Below are 16,944 nucleotides of genomic sequence, written 5' to 3'. Positions count from 1 at the left end.
AAGAAGAAGAAGAAGAAGAAGAAGAAGAAGAAGAAGAAGAAGAAGAAGAAGAATTACCTTTACTTTAATTACTTTTACTTCTCTCTAGCCTCTGTTACCTTACCATTGTGTCGAGGGGTGAAGCCAAAGTCTTTCTCCGGTTTCTTGTATCTCTGATACTTTCATTGCGTTAGTTATGGTTATTCTTGACCATCATGTTTCTCTGACACCCTCTGTCCATCTTTTCACGGGCCTGTGCGTTTAGTTGTATTTAATCTTTTGTGTCTTTGTCCAGTATAATCAATTCAATCCTGCTGGGTATAATATCTATCCTGTCTTGTTGAGTATAATCTATTGATCTATACTGTCTTGTTGAGTATAATCTAGAGACTATACTGTGTTGTTGAGTATAATCTATAGACTATACTGTGCTGTTGAGTATAATCTATAGACTATAATGTGCTGTTAAGTATTTATTTGACCAGCCCATCTGATCAGTTTATTTGACCAGCCCATCTGATCAGTTTATTTGACCAGCCCATCTGATCAGTTTATTTGACCAGCCCATCTGATCAATTTATTTGACCAGCCCATATGACCACCCCGTTTGATTAGCCCATTTTGTCAGCCCATTTTGTCAGCCCGTCTGACCAGCCCATTCTGTCAGCCCATCTGAATAGCCCATTTTGTCAGCCCATTTTGTCAGCCCGTCTGACCAGCCCATTCTGTCAGCCCATCTGAATAGCCCATTTTGTCAGCCCATTCTGTCAGCCTATCTGATCAGCCCATTCTGTCAGCCTATCTGATCAACCAACTTCCACAACTGCAACAAGATATTTTTTCCACACCGTACGCGAAATATGAACCCCGATGAACAGAGATTTGTCGAGGGGACAGTGTGACTGCGAATTACTTGGGCGCATTCAATCTACAACAAGGTGCCCATCATCTGTTTCTCTTGTCATAACCGACAGCCGTTGGCGACCGAATGTCGTTTGCAACCGAATATCGTTTGCAATAAAAATGATATTTGAACACGTCAAAACTTACTTTCAGCCCAGCAAGTTGACAAAAGCCTACAGTAAGATGAAAGGCCAGGCTGCAAAAACATTTAACAGCGATTGCCCGGAGTACGCCCAGAAAAGAATCTGGGATCAAAGCGAGCCAGAGACGCCGTCCTTACCGATCTACGCCAACAATCGTGACCTCGAGCAAACTCAACCCGTTGTTGAAAGTCAGAAACGTAATTCGGCCACTTCTTCAGGAAAATGGTGTAGCCACAACGTCAGCTTTCCCAATCAAAGTGAGGAAATAAACCGGCGAGGTGACGGGGCGGGTCAGGGCAACAAATCCAAGTGTTGCTACTGCGCGTGGGTTTTCGCTGCGCTCGTGTTGTGCATACTGTTCCAACAATGTCAAATCGCGTCCTTGAAAGAAACACAGACAGAATTCCTGCAACTTCTGCGGGAGATGGAGGCGAGGATGGCAGAACCTGCTGAGGCTGGCAACTCATTGCAGGTACAACAACAATAATTAATAGTAATAATAATAATAATAATAATAATAATAATAATAATATTAATAATAATAATGATGATGATGATGATGATGATGATGATGATGATGATTTTAATATTAAGAAGAAGAAGAAGAAGAAGAAGAAGAAGAAGAAGAAGAAGAAGAAGAAGAAGAAGAAGAAGAAGAAGAAGAAGAAGAAGAAGAAGAAGAAGAAGAAGAAGAAGAAGAAGAAGAAGAAGAAGAAGAAGAAGAAGAAAAAGAAGAAGAAGAAGAAGAAGAAGAAGAAGAAGAAGAAGAAGAAGAAGAAGAAGAAGAAGAAGAAGAAGAAGAAGAAGAAGAATTACCTTTACTTTAATTACTTTTACTTCTCTCTAGCCTCTGTTACCTTACCATTGTGTCGAGGGGTGAAGCCAAAGTCTTTCTCCGGTTTCTTGTATCTCTGATACTTTCATTGCGTTAGTTATGGTTATTCTTGACCATCATGTTTCTCTGACACCCTCTGTCCATCTTTTCACGGGCCTGTGCGTTTAGTTGTATTTAATCTTTTGTGTCTTTGTCCAGTATAATCAATTCAATCCTGCTGGGTATAATATCTATACTGTCTCGTAGAGTATAATCTATTGACTATACTGTTTTGTTAAGTATAATCTAGAGACTATACTGTTTTGTAGAGTATAATCTATTGACTATACTGTTTTGTTAAGTATAATTTAGAGACTATACTGTTTTATTAAGTATAATAACCTATCGTGTCTTGTTGAATATTATCTATACTGTCTTTTTGAGTAGAATCTATACTGTCTTGCTGGGTATGATCTATCCGTCTTGTTGAGTATCATCAGTGTAATCTTTGTTGTCTTGTTGAGTAGAATCTAGATCTACATTGTCTTGTTGAGTAGAATCTAGATCTGTATTGTCTTGTTGAGTAGAATCTATACTGTCCTTTTTAGTATAATCTATGCTGCCGTGTTTAGTATACTCTGTACTGTGTCACTGGGTATAATCTATTCTGCCTTGCTGAATATAATCTATAGACTATACTGTGCTGTTGAGTATAGTCTATGGACTATATTGTACTGTTGAGTATAATCTATAGACTATACTGTGCTGTTAAGTATAATCTATAGACTATAATGTGCTGTTAAGTATAATCTATAGACTATACTGTGCTGTTGAGTATAATCTATAGACTATATTGTGCTGTTGAGTATAATCTATAGACTATACTGTGCTGTTAAGTATAATCTATAGACTATACTGTGCTGTTGAGTATAATCTATATACTATACTGTGCTGTTGAGTATAATCTATAGACTATACTGTGCTGTTGAGTATAATCTATAGACTATACTGTGCTGTTGAGTATAATCTATAGACTATACTGTGCTGTTGAGTATAATCTATAGACTATACTGTGCTGTTGAGTATAATCTATCATATCTTTACTGAGTGGAATCCATCCTGCCTAGCTGGGCGTTGTCTCTAGACCACGAGAGCTCCTACGTTGTGTTTCGAGTTTGCACTACTGGTCAAATCTTCTGAACAAGACCCCGAGCTTATTCTTTTATTCTTCCGGAATTGTCCAAGCAGTAAACACCAAACGCACACGGTATTTGAATAGCACGAACTGTGAGTTCACGCTTCGAGACATCACTGACATTCGGTTTTAAAAATCATTGAGGCAAATACAGATGTCCCAACTCACACAGATCAGTACATCAGTAAAAGCCAAACACACACGGTACTCGAATAGCACGAATAGTAACTTCGTTCTTGGAGGCGCCGGTGACGATAATTTGTTTCCTCAAAATGGCACAAGCACCAGGGCCTAGCCTAGTGAGTGATGATCTAAACGATTAAAGTTTCCATCATCAGATTTGCGATATTAAGAATTATAGTAGAGCAACCTCTGGAATGGACCCCCCCCCCCCCCCCCCCCCCCCCCACTATGCTGGGTGATTTCACAGACTGTGAGAAAGCGCTGGACAGCGTCGACCACACCACAAAACACTATGGAAAATAATTGCACCGTGAAATCTATTATCTATTTGTGGTGGCCGAATTTTGCTATTCAAAAGGTTTTTTAATGGCTGCATCGATCGACATGCGGTTTTCGCCAAAATATTCTTTAAAATATTCTCCAGAGCGTGGCGCCCTTGGTTTTTTCAGTTTTGAGACAGTTTTGCTGCAAAAAGCTAAATTTCTTTATTTCGCCGATCGCTTTTGTAGGCCGACTCTTCTGTCTCTGTAATTTTAGAAAATCCGGAAGTGATATTTCGCGAGGCTCATTTTGTTTTGAGAGTATAGATCTAGACCTTCTAATTTTTTGCATCTCTCAATATTTATTTCCCCATTCCAGTAGAGTGTAAATAATATAGTCGGCCAATGACTGTAAGCTTATATTAAAGCACCGATCATCCCTTTCAATGAAAGGGGGCCCAGCTAGTATCATTATAAACTCACTGCCTCAGTATTACAAAGTTTTGTCTGTTCCGTACCTAGTTTTGATACATTAAAATTTTGACGTCAAAGATTTTGAGCTTCATATCATGTCAAACTTTTTTAAATGCTATTGTTTGAATATCTTGATAACAACACCGATTGATCTTACGATTTTGATAGAGCCGATAGATCTAGAATATTAATTGATCTCTGACCTCATAATCTTAGAAACTCAAAACTACCAAAACTTATGTAGCATAACGATGAGGTTGATTCAGAAATTGCTATGAGGGATCTAAAAGCAGTGCCATTCATAACGAGCAGTTCATTTTGAGACTTCGAATTGCAGAGTGGAGTGAAACAGGGCTGTTCACCGTCACCATTCCTTTATCTGCTCACCGTAGACTGGATAATGAAATCCAACAGCAGAGACAAAAAGACAGGGAATGCAGTGGACGCTATGGTGAAGATCAGGATCTTTAATATAATGCGAGTATATGTAAAAAGTGTATTGCGTTATGCATAGGAAACAGATAAACTAGCAAAGAGGACCGTAAACAAATCATAATCCTTCATCAATGGCTGCCTGAAGAAGATCGTGGAAATCCACTGATGGGGCACCCTCAGACATGTTCATTCAAAGCCCTTCATACGGTCCTGTCTTAGGAAGAGCATGAAGTTGACGGTAAGCGGGGCTGGCGGTACAACGGGGGAGGGAAGGGGGGGGTTACAACGTGGTTTGACTGTAGTATTAAGGAGTCGAACAAACAAACAACCAATTGACAGTAAGGGTCAAAAGAAGAGAGAAATGATGGGAACAACACCTGTCCTCCACTACATTCTGAAGCAAACCGTCAGGTGGTTTGGGCGCCTCACCAGCTATCAGAGTACAAGACAAGAGGAAGACCAAGGAAGACCTTGACAGAGGGTGTGGAGGATACCCTGAAAACATACAACATTCCACCCAGCCATGCCATATATAATATACAGTGGTATCCCAAAGAAACTTGAAAATGTAATCACCTAATCGTCAAGTTATAGCCTTGCACTACCCACTCATAAGATAAGATAAGATAAGATAAGATAAGATAAGATACATCTTTATTGTCCAGATCCTGGTACATTGGTTTGGTGTTCCACCACGAGTACACACACACACACACACACACACACACACACACACACACACACACACACACGTACGCACACATGCACACACAAGTAGGCTTACAATCACATGCATAATATAAATGAGCAGCAATATAAACAATAATAATTGTAAGTTAGATACATACTCAATGTTATTTTGATGCATGCTCTAAAGTCGTAAGTACACTAAACAAGATGGTTAAGATGGAAGCATTTTGATAGATGATGGTATAAATGACCTTCTGTATCTTTCTTTGTTACAGATCAGAAGCATGGGTCTTTTACTACTGACTGGTGTTTTTATTTGAGGGAACAAGGGATGTTTGTTGTCTAAAAAGATGGAATTAATTTTCTTAGTGCATGCTGTTATGTACAATTCATCCAAGTAGGGGAATGAAGATGTTGAAATTTTACATGCTTTCCGTATTAGTCATGCAGCATACCAGTTTTAAAGCTAAATAAATGCTTCATCATATGACACATTAATATTCCACCTGTGTTAGGAGGCGCCCGAGATAGTATAGTCACTCAAAATTGACCTTTAAAAATCAGGCTAGGCAAAGATGTGCGAAATCAACGAAATGTAAAAGTGCGTTCGCGCGTGCATTGAGGTGCATCAACATTCGTAGTCAGCATTGGTGGAATGGACATGTATTGAATATCAAATGGAAAGAAAATATGTGAGGCAGCGTGGTGGAATCAGGCTCTCGTCAATTTTTGGGCATGTAGAGTTATTGGTATCATCTTAAAGCTTGTTCACTTGTCTTTATTTTGATGGAAAAAAATATCCATTTATCTTGAATACAAGTCGAGATATTTGCGAATGAAGGGGGTGGGGGTCACCTGTTTTCAGAGGTAAAATTAATGAGAAAATGGCCACCAAAGATAAGTTATTTCCTTAGCTTAAAGAGTCCGTGGTAACTGAAAAGTTTTATTTTTTGTGCCTTCAATCAACGTTTTTCAGAAAAATCCACACAGAAATGTGTTCTTTAATGGGCCTGAAAGGTGTTGAGCCAAAAAACAAAAATGTTTTAAAAATTCACAAACCTGCGGAAAAATGCAAGTTTCTTCACTTTGATTAGTTTGACGAGAGCCTGATTCCATCACGCTGCCTCACATATTATTGTTTTTGCAATGGACAGCATCGTGTGGTGATATTTTCCAACAGATTGGGAAAAAAGCAGTCACAAATACCTCGCAAAACCCGTACTTAAGTTACATGTGCATAGTTTTGTTTTTGTATAGGAGCTATTACTTTCGTGCAGAAACCTTTTTTGCACATGGACTGTATTATATTTTAGACGTAATCATCTGTCAGACAGGAACAGAGGTCACGAATCTCCCATGGTTTTGAGTGGTCTGGGGTGGAATGAACAAAACCGCCCTCATGAGAATGAATCACCGCTTGGTTTAGTGGACTACAGCGCGCAAGTGCTGGAACGTCATGACGTACCCTTATTTTTGTCATGATGTCATTCACATGTGTGAGGCAGCGTGGTGGAATCAGGCTCTCGACAATATTTTGGAATGTAGAGTTATTTGTATCATCTTAAAACTTGTTCACTTGTCTTTATTTAAATGGGGGAAAAATATCCATTTATCTTGAATACAAGTCGAGATATTTGCGAAAGAAGGAGGTGGGGGTCACGTGTTTTCAGAGGTAAAATTAGTGAGAAAATGGCCACCAAGAAGTAGTTATTTCCTTAGCTTAACAGTCCGTGGTAAATGAAAAGTTACATTTGTTGTGTCTTTAATCAACGTTTTTCAGAAAAATCCAAACAGAAATGAGTTCTTTAATGGACATGAACGGTGTTGAGCCAAAAAACAAAAATTTGATAAAAATTCACAAACCTGCGGAAAAATGCAAGTTTCTTCACTTTGATTATTTTGACGAGAGCCTGATTCCACCACGCTGCCCCACAAATGTGTACTAGAGTTCGTGGCAGCGATGTCCCTCACCTGAACGAACGCAAAGAAGCGCCCCCTTTTTCAGAACTGATTTAGGTTTGGATAGAGTTTAACCAAGCAAAGAAGCGTATAAAATGCTAACATCTAGGATATATAATAGCATCTGATGCCAAATGTTCCACAGAAGTAAAACGAAGAACTGCAATGGCTAAGGCTAGTTTCAATAAAAATGAAATACAAAATACAAACATTTAAATGACTACCAAAATGCAAGTTTTAAAATGCTATGTATGGTCAACCCCTTTATATAGCTGTGAATGCTCGACAATCACTAAAGACAGTGAAAATAAAATAGAAGAAACAGAAATGTGGTTTTAAGGAGACTGCTGAGAATTCGTAGAAGGAAATGAAATCAAATGGGCTGCCCATCATTACGAATTTGGCGGGATCGTTGCGATATTTACTCAGTTTTACGAAAGTACGATCGTAATACCTCCGATTTCGATTTTTTAAAATTTTTGGCTACCTCAACCCACGGCCAATCTTCCCGGTGTATATGTCGTTCAGCGCCACATCGCCCTTTGAAAAACCTTTGGTTTAGTTTTAGTTTTAGTAAGGTTTTAAGGCGCTTGCAACTGCATAAGGTCATAGGAGCGCCAAGGCGTGAATGTCAACAGAGAAGTCCAAACAGGGAATCAGCCTTACTCTGCTCACCTCTCTAGCCTCAACAGCACAAAGTCTGCTTCCACTATCATGGCACCCCGGTATTAGCAGTTCACAAGAGAGAGACAAACATACAAAAGAAGTAGAGGGAAATGACGATAGTATGGGATGAGGAAAGAAAAAGCAGCAGTTCCCCCTATGTCGTTCTGGCACAGTATGAGCATGGCATTGATAAATCAGCCCATTTACAATGCTACCGTGCTTAAGCATTTAGTACATGCAAGCTGTAACTCCCCCTTTCCCTTTTTTTGGTCTTAATTCGACTATGAAGGGCCACAATACCTCTTTTTTTCCTCACGCCTTTGTTTACGTTATATTTATATAGTGAAACTCAGATTCAACGAACTCGGATTCAGCGAACACTCGGATTCAACGAAATTGAAGGTCAGGCCCGACGACTTCGCTGAATCCGAGTTCCACTGTTAAAGTAATGTTGTTCCCGCATCCCGTCCGGACATTGGGGGATTGCCTTGTTAGTGAGACAACTTCCTGGGCCTTCAGCATAACGTGGTAGGGTGGCCAGTTCCTTGCCACGTCGCCTTTACTTCCCCAACTCGAAGTCAGGTACTCATTACCCACTGTACTTTACGACAAACCCTATCCTTGACACCCCAGGGAAGAAAACTAACCTTGTCGTTGTTACGATTTTTAACCCAGATTACTATGTTTTTACATGTTGATTATGCTAGAACATGTTTGTCAAGACGCGGTGGAATGTGTGTGTGTGTGTGTGTGTGTGTGTGTGTGTGTGTGTGTGTGTGTGTGTGTGTGTGTGTATGTGTGTGTGTGCGAGTGTGTATGCGTATATTTAATAGTTGTGTTTGCAATCCTTTGGCTCATACAGGGGAGACTGTTGGAAGAAGATGGGGAAGGGGGGGGGGAGGGAGGGGGGATTGGGGGAAGGTTGTTGTACAAGTTCAAACATTGGAGTTTATTGAAGGAATTGATCGGGATTCAAAATAAATGTGTGGATGATTGGCGGGTGTTCCAGTGTGGCTTGCACCTTCTTTCCTATCAAACATAATAACATGTATCATCCTTATACCTCCTCCTGTTTTTGTTTGTACGTTACAGTCTGTGTGATCTCATTACAACATCTCTAAACTTCGACACTTGTCTGATCTATTTGTGTTCCTAGTCGCTTCCTCAGAATTACAAAGTTCTATATTTCAGTACATAGTTTTGAGAAATTTGACGTCAAAAGTTTCGAGTTTCACAATATGTCAAGTTTTTTTTCAAATGCAATCCTTTGAATATCTTTATAACAACTCCGAATGCTCTTATAATTTTAAAAGAGCAGATCAGATAGAACATTTGAGTTCTCACATCTTGGTCTTAGTAACCCAAAACAGCCAAAATGTCAGATAGAACTTGTGTAACTCTGAGGTCGCGAAGAGCCGTAAAACTCTTACTAAAAGTTAAATAATAATTATTATCTCTTATACAAAAACTGATTCCTGGACAGAGTGCTGTTTTCCAAGGTTCTAGCAAACGCGGTTTCCTCGACTATCTCAAATCGACATACCACGATGAGAGGAGGCGTCCATCTCGGCAGACCATCGAAGACACAGCTGGCACTGGCGCCCTGCTCAATCATAAGAAAACAAGGCGGAGTATTCCTTCTTTACCTTCAGGCCAGGACAGCACTGGTCACACAGTGGTCAAGCTGTACAAAAACGATCCGTACTTGAGGGTGATGGGCATGGTCAGGAACATCGTCAATAACGGTAGGTGGTGCTGGACTCTTGTTGGCCTTTCTTTTCTTCTTCTTCTGCTTCTGCTTTCTTTTTTTTCCTTTTTTTTTTTCTTTTTTTTGCCCTGCCCAATTCTATCATCTGGCGCTTTTGTGTTTAGTAATAACAACAAGGTGTGCAGCATTTGGGATTTTGAAATTGGCTGTTAGTCTTAAGCAATAAACGTTGTACGAGTGAAGTAACATGTTTATTTATTTATATATTTATAATATATAAAAACATTCTCCTGTGTTTTTACTCTAAAGGCTCGATTACACGCAACGATAAATTGTATCAGATTCGTCGTATGAGAGAACTGTCCGTTTTATCGAACTGTGTTGTCTGTATACACGTTCCAATCTATCGTCCAGCTTTCTTTCGATTGCGGACATTCCTCGTCATGAAGCCACCATGTCTATTTGCGACGACAGCGATTTGCCTACTCTCTATGTGAAGGTTTCGAGCTCTGGACCCAATGAAGGAAAGGCAAACACTACCTCTAGATCACAGAAGCCCCCCCCCCCATCCACCTCCCCTGTACATTTTGATATAGCAGAACAGTTCTTTAGAAAAGGGTGGCCATACTGTAGGCCTACCGTGTTGTGTGTAGAACCGGAAGCTTTAACTTGACTGCAGATGTGCAATGCACCGAGTGACCTTGATGCACAGCTTCACAATTGGAGATCAACTAAATAATTAAATTGCTAAAATATAAATAATAACACACCAAATCAGGTTCTTTGCGAACATCTTTGCTTATTTTGAGACGCTGATTCCGAATATGAAATCAGTTTTTACGTACGGTAATTATTTTTTAAAATTTTAGTCCTGAGTTTAATTCTGCTCGGCGGCAAATTTCAAAGTGAATCTATGTCACAGCGCGTCTCCTCAAATTTGAACGTGATCGCACGAAAAATATCAAGCAGCGCTTGATTTCTCGACTGAGTCTCCAAACCATCGTTCAATCGTCCAAATTTTGTACGATTTTGTGGTTATCGTATGATCGCTAGATCGCCCAGTTTTTGTACAATTTATCGTTGCGTGTAACCGGGCCTTTAGAGTAAACACACAGGAGAATGTTTTATATATTATTGATAAATAAATAAACATGTGAAGCGTGCTGACAAAATGAGTTACTTCTCGGATTTTAGTACTATGAAAATAGATACATTATCATGCTTATAGATTAAGTTTTTACAATTTGCAAGTACGAAATAACAAAAGGCGTTTAGTGCTTAATGAATATTGCATCAATAGAAAACCTAGAAATTTGTCCCCAGTGTCGATTTTTGGCCAATATCTGCATTTGTGGATAATGGGAAGTAACTCATTTTGTCAGCACGCCTCACATATGTTATTTCACTCGTACAACGTTTATTGCTAAGTTACACATCTATGGTGCGGTCAAAAATTCCTGGTGCAACATATCCTCAAATATCTCTTTAATAACGGGTGAATCAATGTCATCCATACTTTGCATAGCTGTTTGTATCCAGTTGTCTTAACTAAATCATATTTTTCCAGAACATTTGGGGCTAGATTAAAAAAACTGTTTTTCATGAATTTATATAAAATGCTTGAAATCTCTGTCACGCGTAAAATGGTATTGTTCACAGCACTTCCCGCTTCTCACTCACATTAAGTTTACGCATATGGCCTACCTCACAGCTCATCAAAGACAATTTTTACTTGCAAAACTTGTTACAAGAAATTATTGTTATAGTGAAAACATTTTTTGCACTAATGGCTCTCAAATCATGTGTTCAATAGGCATAATGTCCCGATTAGAAAAACCTGACGGACTTGCTATTAAAAACTATATTATCGCCCCAGCTGTAAACATTTACAAAATCTGTAGAAACCACCCACTTGGATTTTTTATTAGTATTTATTAAGGAATTTTCTAGAATGCAGCTAGCAGGTATGTACAAAAATGTTGATCTGTTAAGACAAATTGATACAAGTCACAGTGCAAAAATTGGAGAACATATGTTCGATAGTTGAGGAGATATTTGAAAATAAGTCGCACCACGAATTTTTGAGCGCACTATAAGTTTTGCCAAAGTCCTAAATGGAGATTGTTACAACAACTGGTTAGTAGTTATTTGTTTAGATCACGTTAGGCTTACATTCCTCAGCTCTTTCGAGTCACGAGGTGGGCACCCTCAGTCCCGTTCCCTAGTGGAGTCATCTTTACAGTGTCACCGAAGGTTCCGAAAGTTTGCACGAAGTCTCATACTATGGTGGTGACATTGTCAGTATTAGTGCCTAAACTACTGGGCCAAGACGAGCGGAGTAGGCAGAGGGGAACTGATAGAGGTCACAAATTTTACTGGTATGGGGGTTCCCCTCTATTAGAGCTGGATCCTGCTCGCCAAAACTGAGAGTGGCGACTCGCGATTCAGTAGGCTTCAAAGATTTGCGAGTGCGCAAGCGCTCGTGGAACACTAAGCCTCTGGCTCGTTGTATCCGTGAAACGGAACAGTGTCGTATCAACGCCACTTGGCGAGTCCCACTCTTGTTGTCCCGCCATCGAGATGTCTCTCCCGCCATCCTCTCCGCCCCCGCCCCCCGCCCCCAACTCTCACCCTTTATTGCGCTCCTCTATTGACCTCAATTAGCGACTCCATAAATTCACCCTCCCCCCCCCCCCCCTATACACCCACACCCCATGATTCGCTAAAACAATAGCCCCATAAAATTCCTTCTGTCTATTGGTTGGAACCATAGCGGTTGGAACCCTTTCATTTTGTTTTAATAGGGGGGTTGGACTACACCATCATTTGTAAAATAAGGGGAGCCGGGCTAAGTGTTCCGTTCCATGTTCCGTTCTTGCGCTCGCGACATACGAGTAGCACTAGGCCAAGGAGGTCACAGTTTTAAGCTCCTTGCACTAGGCCAAGGAGGTTACAGTTTTAAGCTCCTTGCACTAGGCCTATAGATCAGATAAAGCTACAAACAAGCTGCTTGGTGGTGACAGCGACAGGGGAGTGAATCGGGAATCGGAAGGCGATACTATTCCGCGTTCTGCTGAAGTGAATCACGAATCGCGTTCCGTAGAGAAGAGTGGCGATTCAGTTCCGTTCTCGCGCTCACGACCCTGCTCTACCTTCTATCTTGTGCTTTGGCTAAAGTTTACATAGCAGCCAACCAGAGCGTAAAAAGCAACATTTTAAAGCTTCTTTGAGGGTTTTGAGTTCGGAAGTACTTTTTCATATCAGAAAATTATATTATCTATTATGTATTTGTGGTGACCGAATGTTGCTGTTCAAAAGGCCTTTTAATGGCAGCTCGATTGACACGCAGTTCTCGCAAAAGGATTCTTTAAAATATTTTCCAGATCCTGACAACCTTCGTTTTTTCAGTTTTGAGACTGTTTTGCCTCAAAAAGCTAAATTTCTTTATTTCGCCGATCGCTTTTGTAAGCCGACACTTCTGTCTCTGTAATTTTAGAAAATCCGCCTGGTTTGTTTATTTCATTTCGTACTTCCGTTCGATACTATCGCGCATTGTTGCGCAATACTGAGCACTATTTTAAGTGTGAGACCCGTATAGATCTAGCCTCATGTTTTCTTTTTTTACCAAAGACTTTCAGTTGATGTTAATGCACCGATCATTCCTTTCATCGAAAGGGGGCCCAGCTAGTATATATATATATATATATATATATATTAATTTACTGCTTTCTATAGTGCTGCCAAATATTAGTGGCGCTTATTACCAAATATTTCCTCAACTATCGAACATATAGACTCCCCAGTTCTTACACAATGACTTGTATCAGTTTGTCTTAACAGATCAATGTCTTTTGTAAACACCAGTCAACTGTATTCTAGAAAATTCCTTAATAATATTTTTTTTTTAATCCAAGTGGTGGTTTCTGCAGATTTTAATTGGTTTACGGCTTGGGCAATAGAATCCATCGCTTTTAAAAGTTCGTCATTTTTTTTCTGATCGCGACTCTTTCATTATTGAACAAATGTTTTGAGAACTTTTAGTGCAAAAATTTTGTTCACTATAAAATCTCTTTCTTGTAACAAGATTTGCCAATAAAAAGTTTCATTCGTGAGCTGTGGCGTAGGCCATAATATGCGTATGCAAAATGTGTGTGAGAAGCGGGAAGTGCTGTGAACAGTCCCATTTTCTGCATGACGGAGATTTATAGTATTTTCTATACATTCATGACGAAATGTTTTTTAATCTAGCTTCAATTGTTGTGGGGAAAATATGATTCAGTTCAGACAAATTATTGATACAAACTGCTGGGAAAAATATGGATGACATTGATTCACCCGTTAAAGAGATATTTGAGGAAAGTTGCACCACGAATTGTTTTACCGCACTATCGTATTGCTCCTCATGGAGCTGTCTGTGTTGAAGAAAAATTATGAGCTTCCCGGATGGCATTTTTGCGAATTATAATGAGAACGAAGCCCATAAGTCAGTTTGATAGACTCCTACTACAAATTTTCTATTATTATTGAGCAGAGCTGCCTTATGTACCTGACGGCATAAGGAAAGAGTAAGTAAGTAAGAACTGCTTTGAATAGTTTGAATTCATGAAATGCAAAAAAGTGTGTGTGTGTGTGTGTGTGTGTGTGTGTGTGTGTGTGTGTGTGTGTGTGTGTGTGTGAGAGGGTTTTGACGGGGGATTACTTGTCCAGTGCCCACCATCTTGACCCGCCACGTATATATATATATAGTGCAATTTGGTTTGGTAAAGTTGGTAGCTATACATTTATGTTTATAATAGATAGATAGATAGATAGATAGATAGATAGATAGATAGATAGATAGATAGATAGATTAGATAGATAGATACATGTGTGTATATATGTATATTAATATATATATGTATATGTTTCCTTTGAGGTTCTAGATCACAGGTGTGTGATCTGGCCTGCGAGAGAATGTAATACGGGGTGCCCATAGTGGATGGGATTGGGTCGTGTCGGGTCGTGTCAGGTCGTGTCGGGTTGTGTCGGGTCGTGTCGGGTCATGTCGGTAGCGATCGACTAACTCGTCGCCTGAAAACAAATGCCTGTTTTCCACGGGGGACTTACTTACTACCCGTTACGCCATCTGGCGTTTAGGGCAGCAACAAAGGATCTCCAGCTCTGTCTGTCTTGGGCCATCTTGATCAACGTCCCACACGAATGGTTCCAGGACTTCATCTCTCAGACTCTACTATACTATGCGTCTCCAGGTCACTTTGGGTCTGCCCCTCTTGCGACGTCCTTCGGGGGTCCAGACGAGGACAGTCTTTACAATAGAGTCTGGTTCTCTTCTCAGAACATGCCCAATCCATCTCCATCTTCTCCTTGTTATTATGGTGGTCATGTCCTCATGCATACATTTCCGTAAAAGATCTGCGTTGAAAATCTTTCGGGTCAGAAGATTCGGAGGATTTGGCGTAAACTGGTTGTATGGGGGAGTTCAATGTTAACCATACGTGGACCACTCTCTTCCAAAAAGTATTGTAGATCGTGTCTAATCCTTTGAAGGCTTTTACTGGAACATTATCGATGGAAATTACCTAATTCGCCCTTATGTGAGAGGTGTAACTCTCATGAAATTGAAGATGAATTTCATTTTTTTTTCTATTGTTCACACTTTCTCCTTCAAAGGATATTGTTAATTCCTCCCAGCCTGACTCGGCTCAGTGACAGAAATATGCAATGTTTGACTCATGATAAGAGATGTGTGCACAACCTTTACCTATTCATTATGGAAACTTTATCTATCAAATGAATGTTTTGTGCGATGCGATGTGGGCCAATGGCCTTAAACACTGAATAAACTTACTTATTTACTTACTGGGACATTACTTTCAAAACAGGCTTTTCCAACAACCTTTTGCAGACTGTGCAAAGGTAATTTAACCCACTCACCCCTCTCCTTTTCCCTATTTAACAGTTTTTCCACCCATTGAAGGTAGAAAGTGTACTGAGTGTCAAAGAGATTACACGTTTTCATTCCCCCTTTCTCGGAGTTATTAAACATTATTTTACGTTTCACCTTTTCAAATGCTCGAGTATTTGTGAATTTCTTTTTCCAAATAAATTTAAAGAATAAAGTGTTTACGCGTCGCACAATTCCTTCCGGCATGCCAATACTCTGCATAAGGTAAATGAAGAAACTAAGGCCAAAAGTGTTTATGATTAAGATCTTACCCAGGATGGAAGTGTCTGTTTAGCCCACATTCCAAGAATGTTTTCTAGGGATTGGATTTTAGATTCCCAGTTGTTGTCGACATAACAGGCTGCCATGTCAGTTCTGAAATGTGTACCTAGGACAAATAATCTTGAAGAGAACGTAATGCCATGATATTGATTACGATAGTAATTGTGATTCCCTGGACAGAATGCTCTAGATTTATCGTTGTTTATGCACAATCCCGAAAACTTAGAAAATTGTTTAAATTTTGATAGTACTTCTCTGAAATCAATAATATCTCGTAGTAAAAATGTTGTGTCGTCAGCATACTGCCTGAACTTAGTGCAATGTTGAATTGGGCATTTTAACTCCCTTGGTGTTAGGGTCTTGTCTTACTTTTATTGCCAACTGTTCTACTGCAAGGATAAATGATAGAGGTGATAGTGAGCATCCGTAACAGATTCCCCTCTGTACTTCAAATTCAGCTGGTATAAATCCGTCGTTTTTTACACATACCATTCTATTGTTCATGATGGTTTCAATCCATGGCATAAAGACATCACCAAATCCGAATGCCTCGCATATATTCACCGACGTATTGTTATGTTTGTTAAATGGGAAATCTAACAACAATAATCAATAATCAACCAACTGTTGAAGAGAAATACAGTTAGGAGTCAGCAAGTGTTCCAAATAAAAGGTACCCTCACGATGTTCAGTGTGTGACCATTCCCGTTTTCCCCATGGGCTTCTCAAATATTGGGATGTTAATGTCTATAAATAGAGCGAAATTAGAAAAGGGAGCAAAGGGGGTGATGGTATCACAGCAATTACAGGGCTAAGTCTCAGGCTGTTGCTGTGTTTCTCCATTCCACAAAAATGACTCAAGCTATTGTCTTCTTTTCACGTCTTCAATACGATAAGATAAAGATACGATGAGATACGATAAAATAAGATAAGATGAGGTATGGTAAGATAAGATAAGATAATACTTCATTGTCTCAGAGGGAAACTGTGGACTGAAATCAAGTACTGCAACCCTGCACAGTGCTGAATGGACTAATAGTCAACCCATCTTTTTTAGTAATGTCAAGAGAAAAAGTGAGGACAGACGATTTAAACGATTGAAAAAAAATGCATTTTTTTAAAAAGTGTTCTCTTACAGCTTTCTCTGAGGTTTGCAGGTTGTTGGCGGGTGCTCTAGTGTAGTTTGCTCCTTCTTCTCTATCCAACAGCGCTCCTCATTTTCTTTGTTTGTTACTCTCTAGTAACATCTCTTCGGTACCTAATTCTGTTGCAAGTGACATAAATTCTTTCTTTTTTTTTTAGGGGGGGG

The 16,944-nt window shown here is 39.6% G+C and overlaps 1 protein-coding gene across 1 annotated transcript in view; it reads left to right on the top strand.

Moving 5' to 3' along the window:
- Positions 1-456: 456 nt before the first annotated feature.
- Positions 457-16,944, top strand: part of LOC118478826 — a 17,433-nt gene continuing 945 nt past the window's right edge. Inside the window, exons 1-2 of the mRNA XM_035973134.1 lie at positions 457-1,497; positions 9,185-9,446. Of these exons, the coding sequence (XP_035829027.1) occupies positions 850-1,497; positions 9,185-9,446 (910 nt within the window). The 5' untranslated portion in view covers positions 457-849. The remainder of the gene's footprint in view (positions 1,498-9,184; positions 9,447-16,944) is intronic.

The sequence above is a fragment of the Aplysia californica genome, unplaced genomic scaffold (genome assembly GCF_000002075.1).
Source record: "Aplysia californica isolate F4 #8 unplaced genomic scaffold, AplCal3.0 scaffold01025, whole genome shotgun sequence".
Lineage (NCBI taxonomy): Eukaryota > Metazoa > Mollusca > Gastropoda > Aplysiida > Aplysiidae > Aplysia > Aplysia californica.
This window is presented reverse-complemented; position numbering and strand designations above follow the sequence as displayed.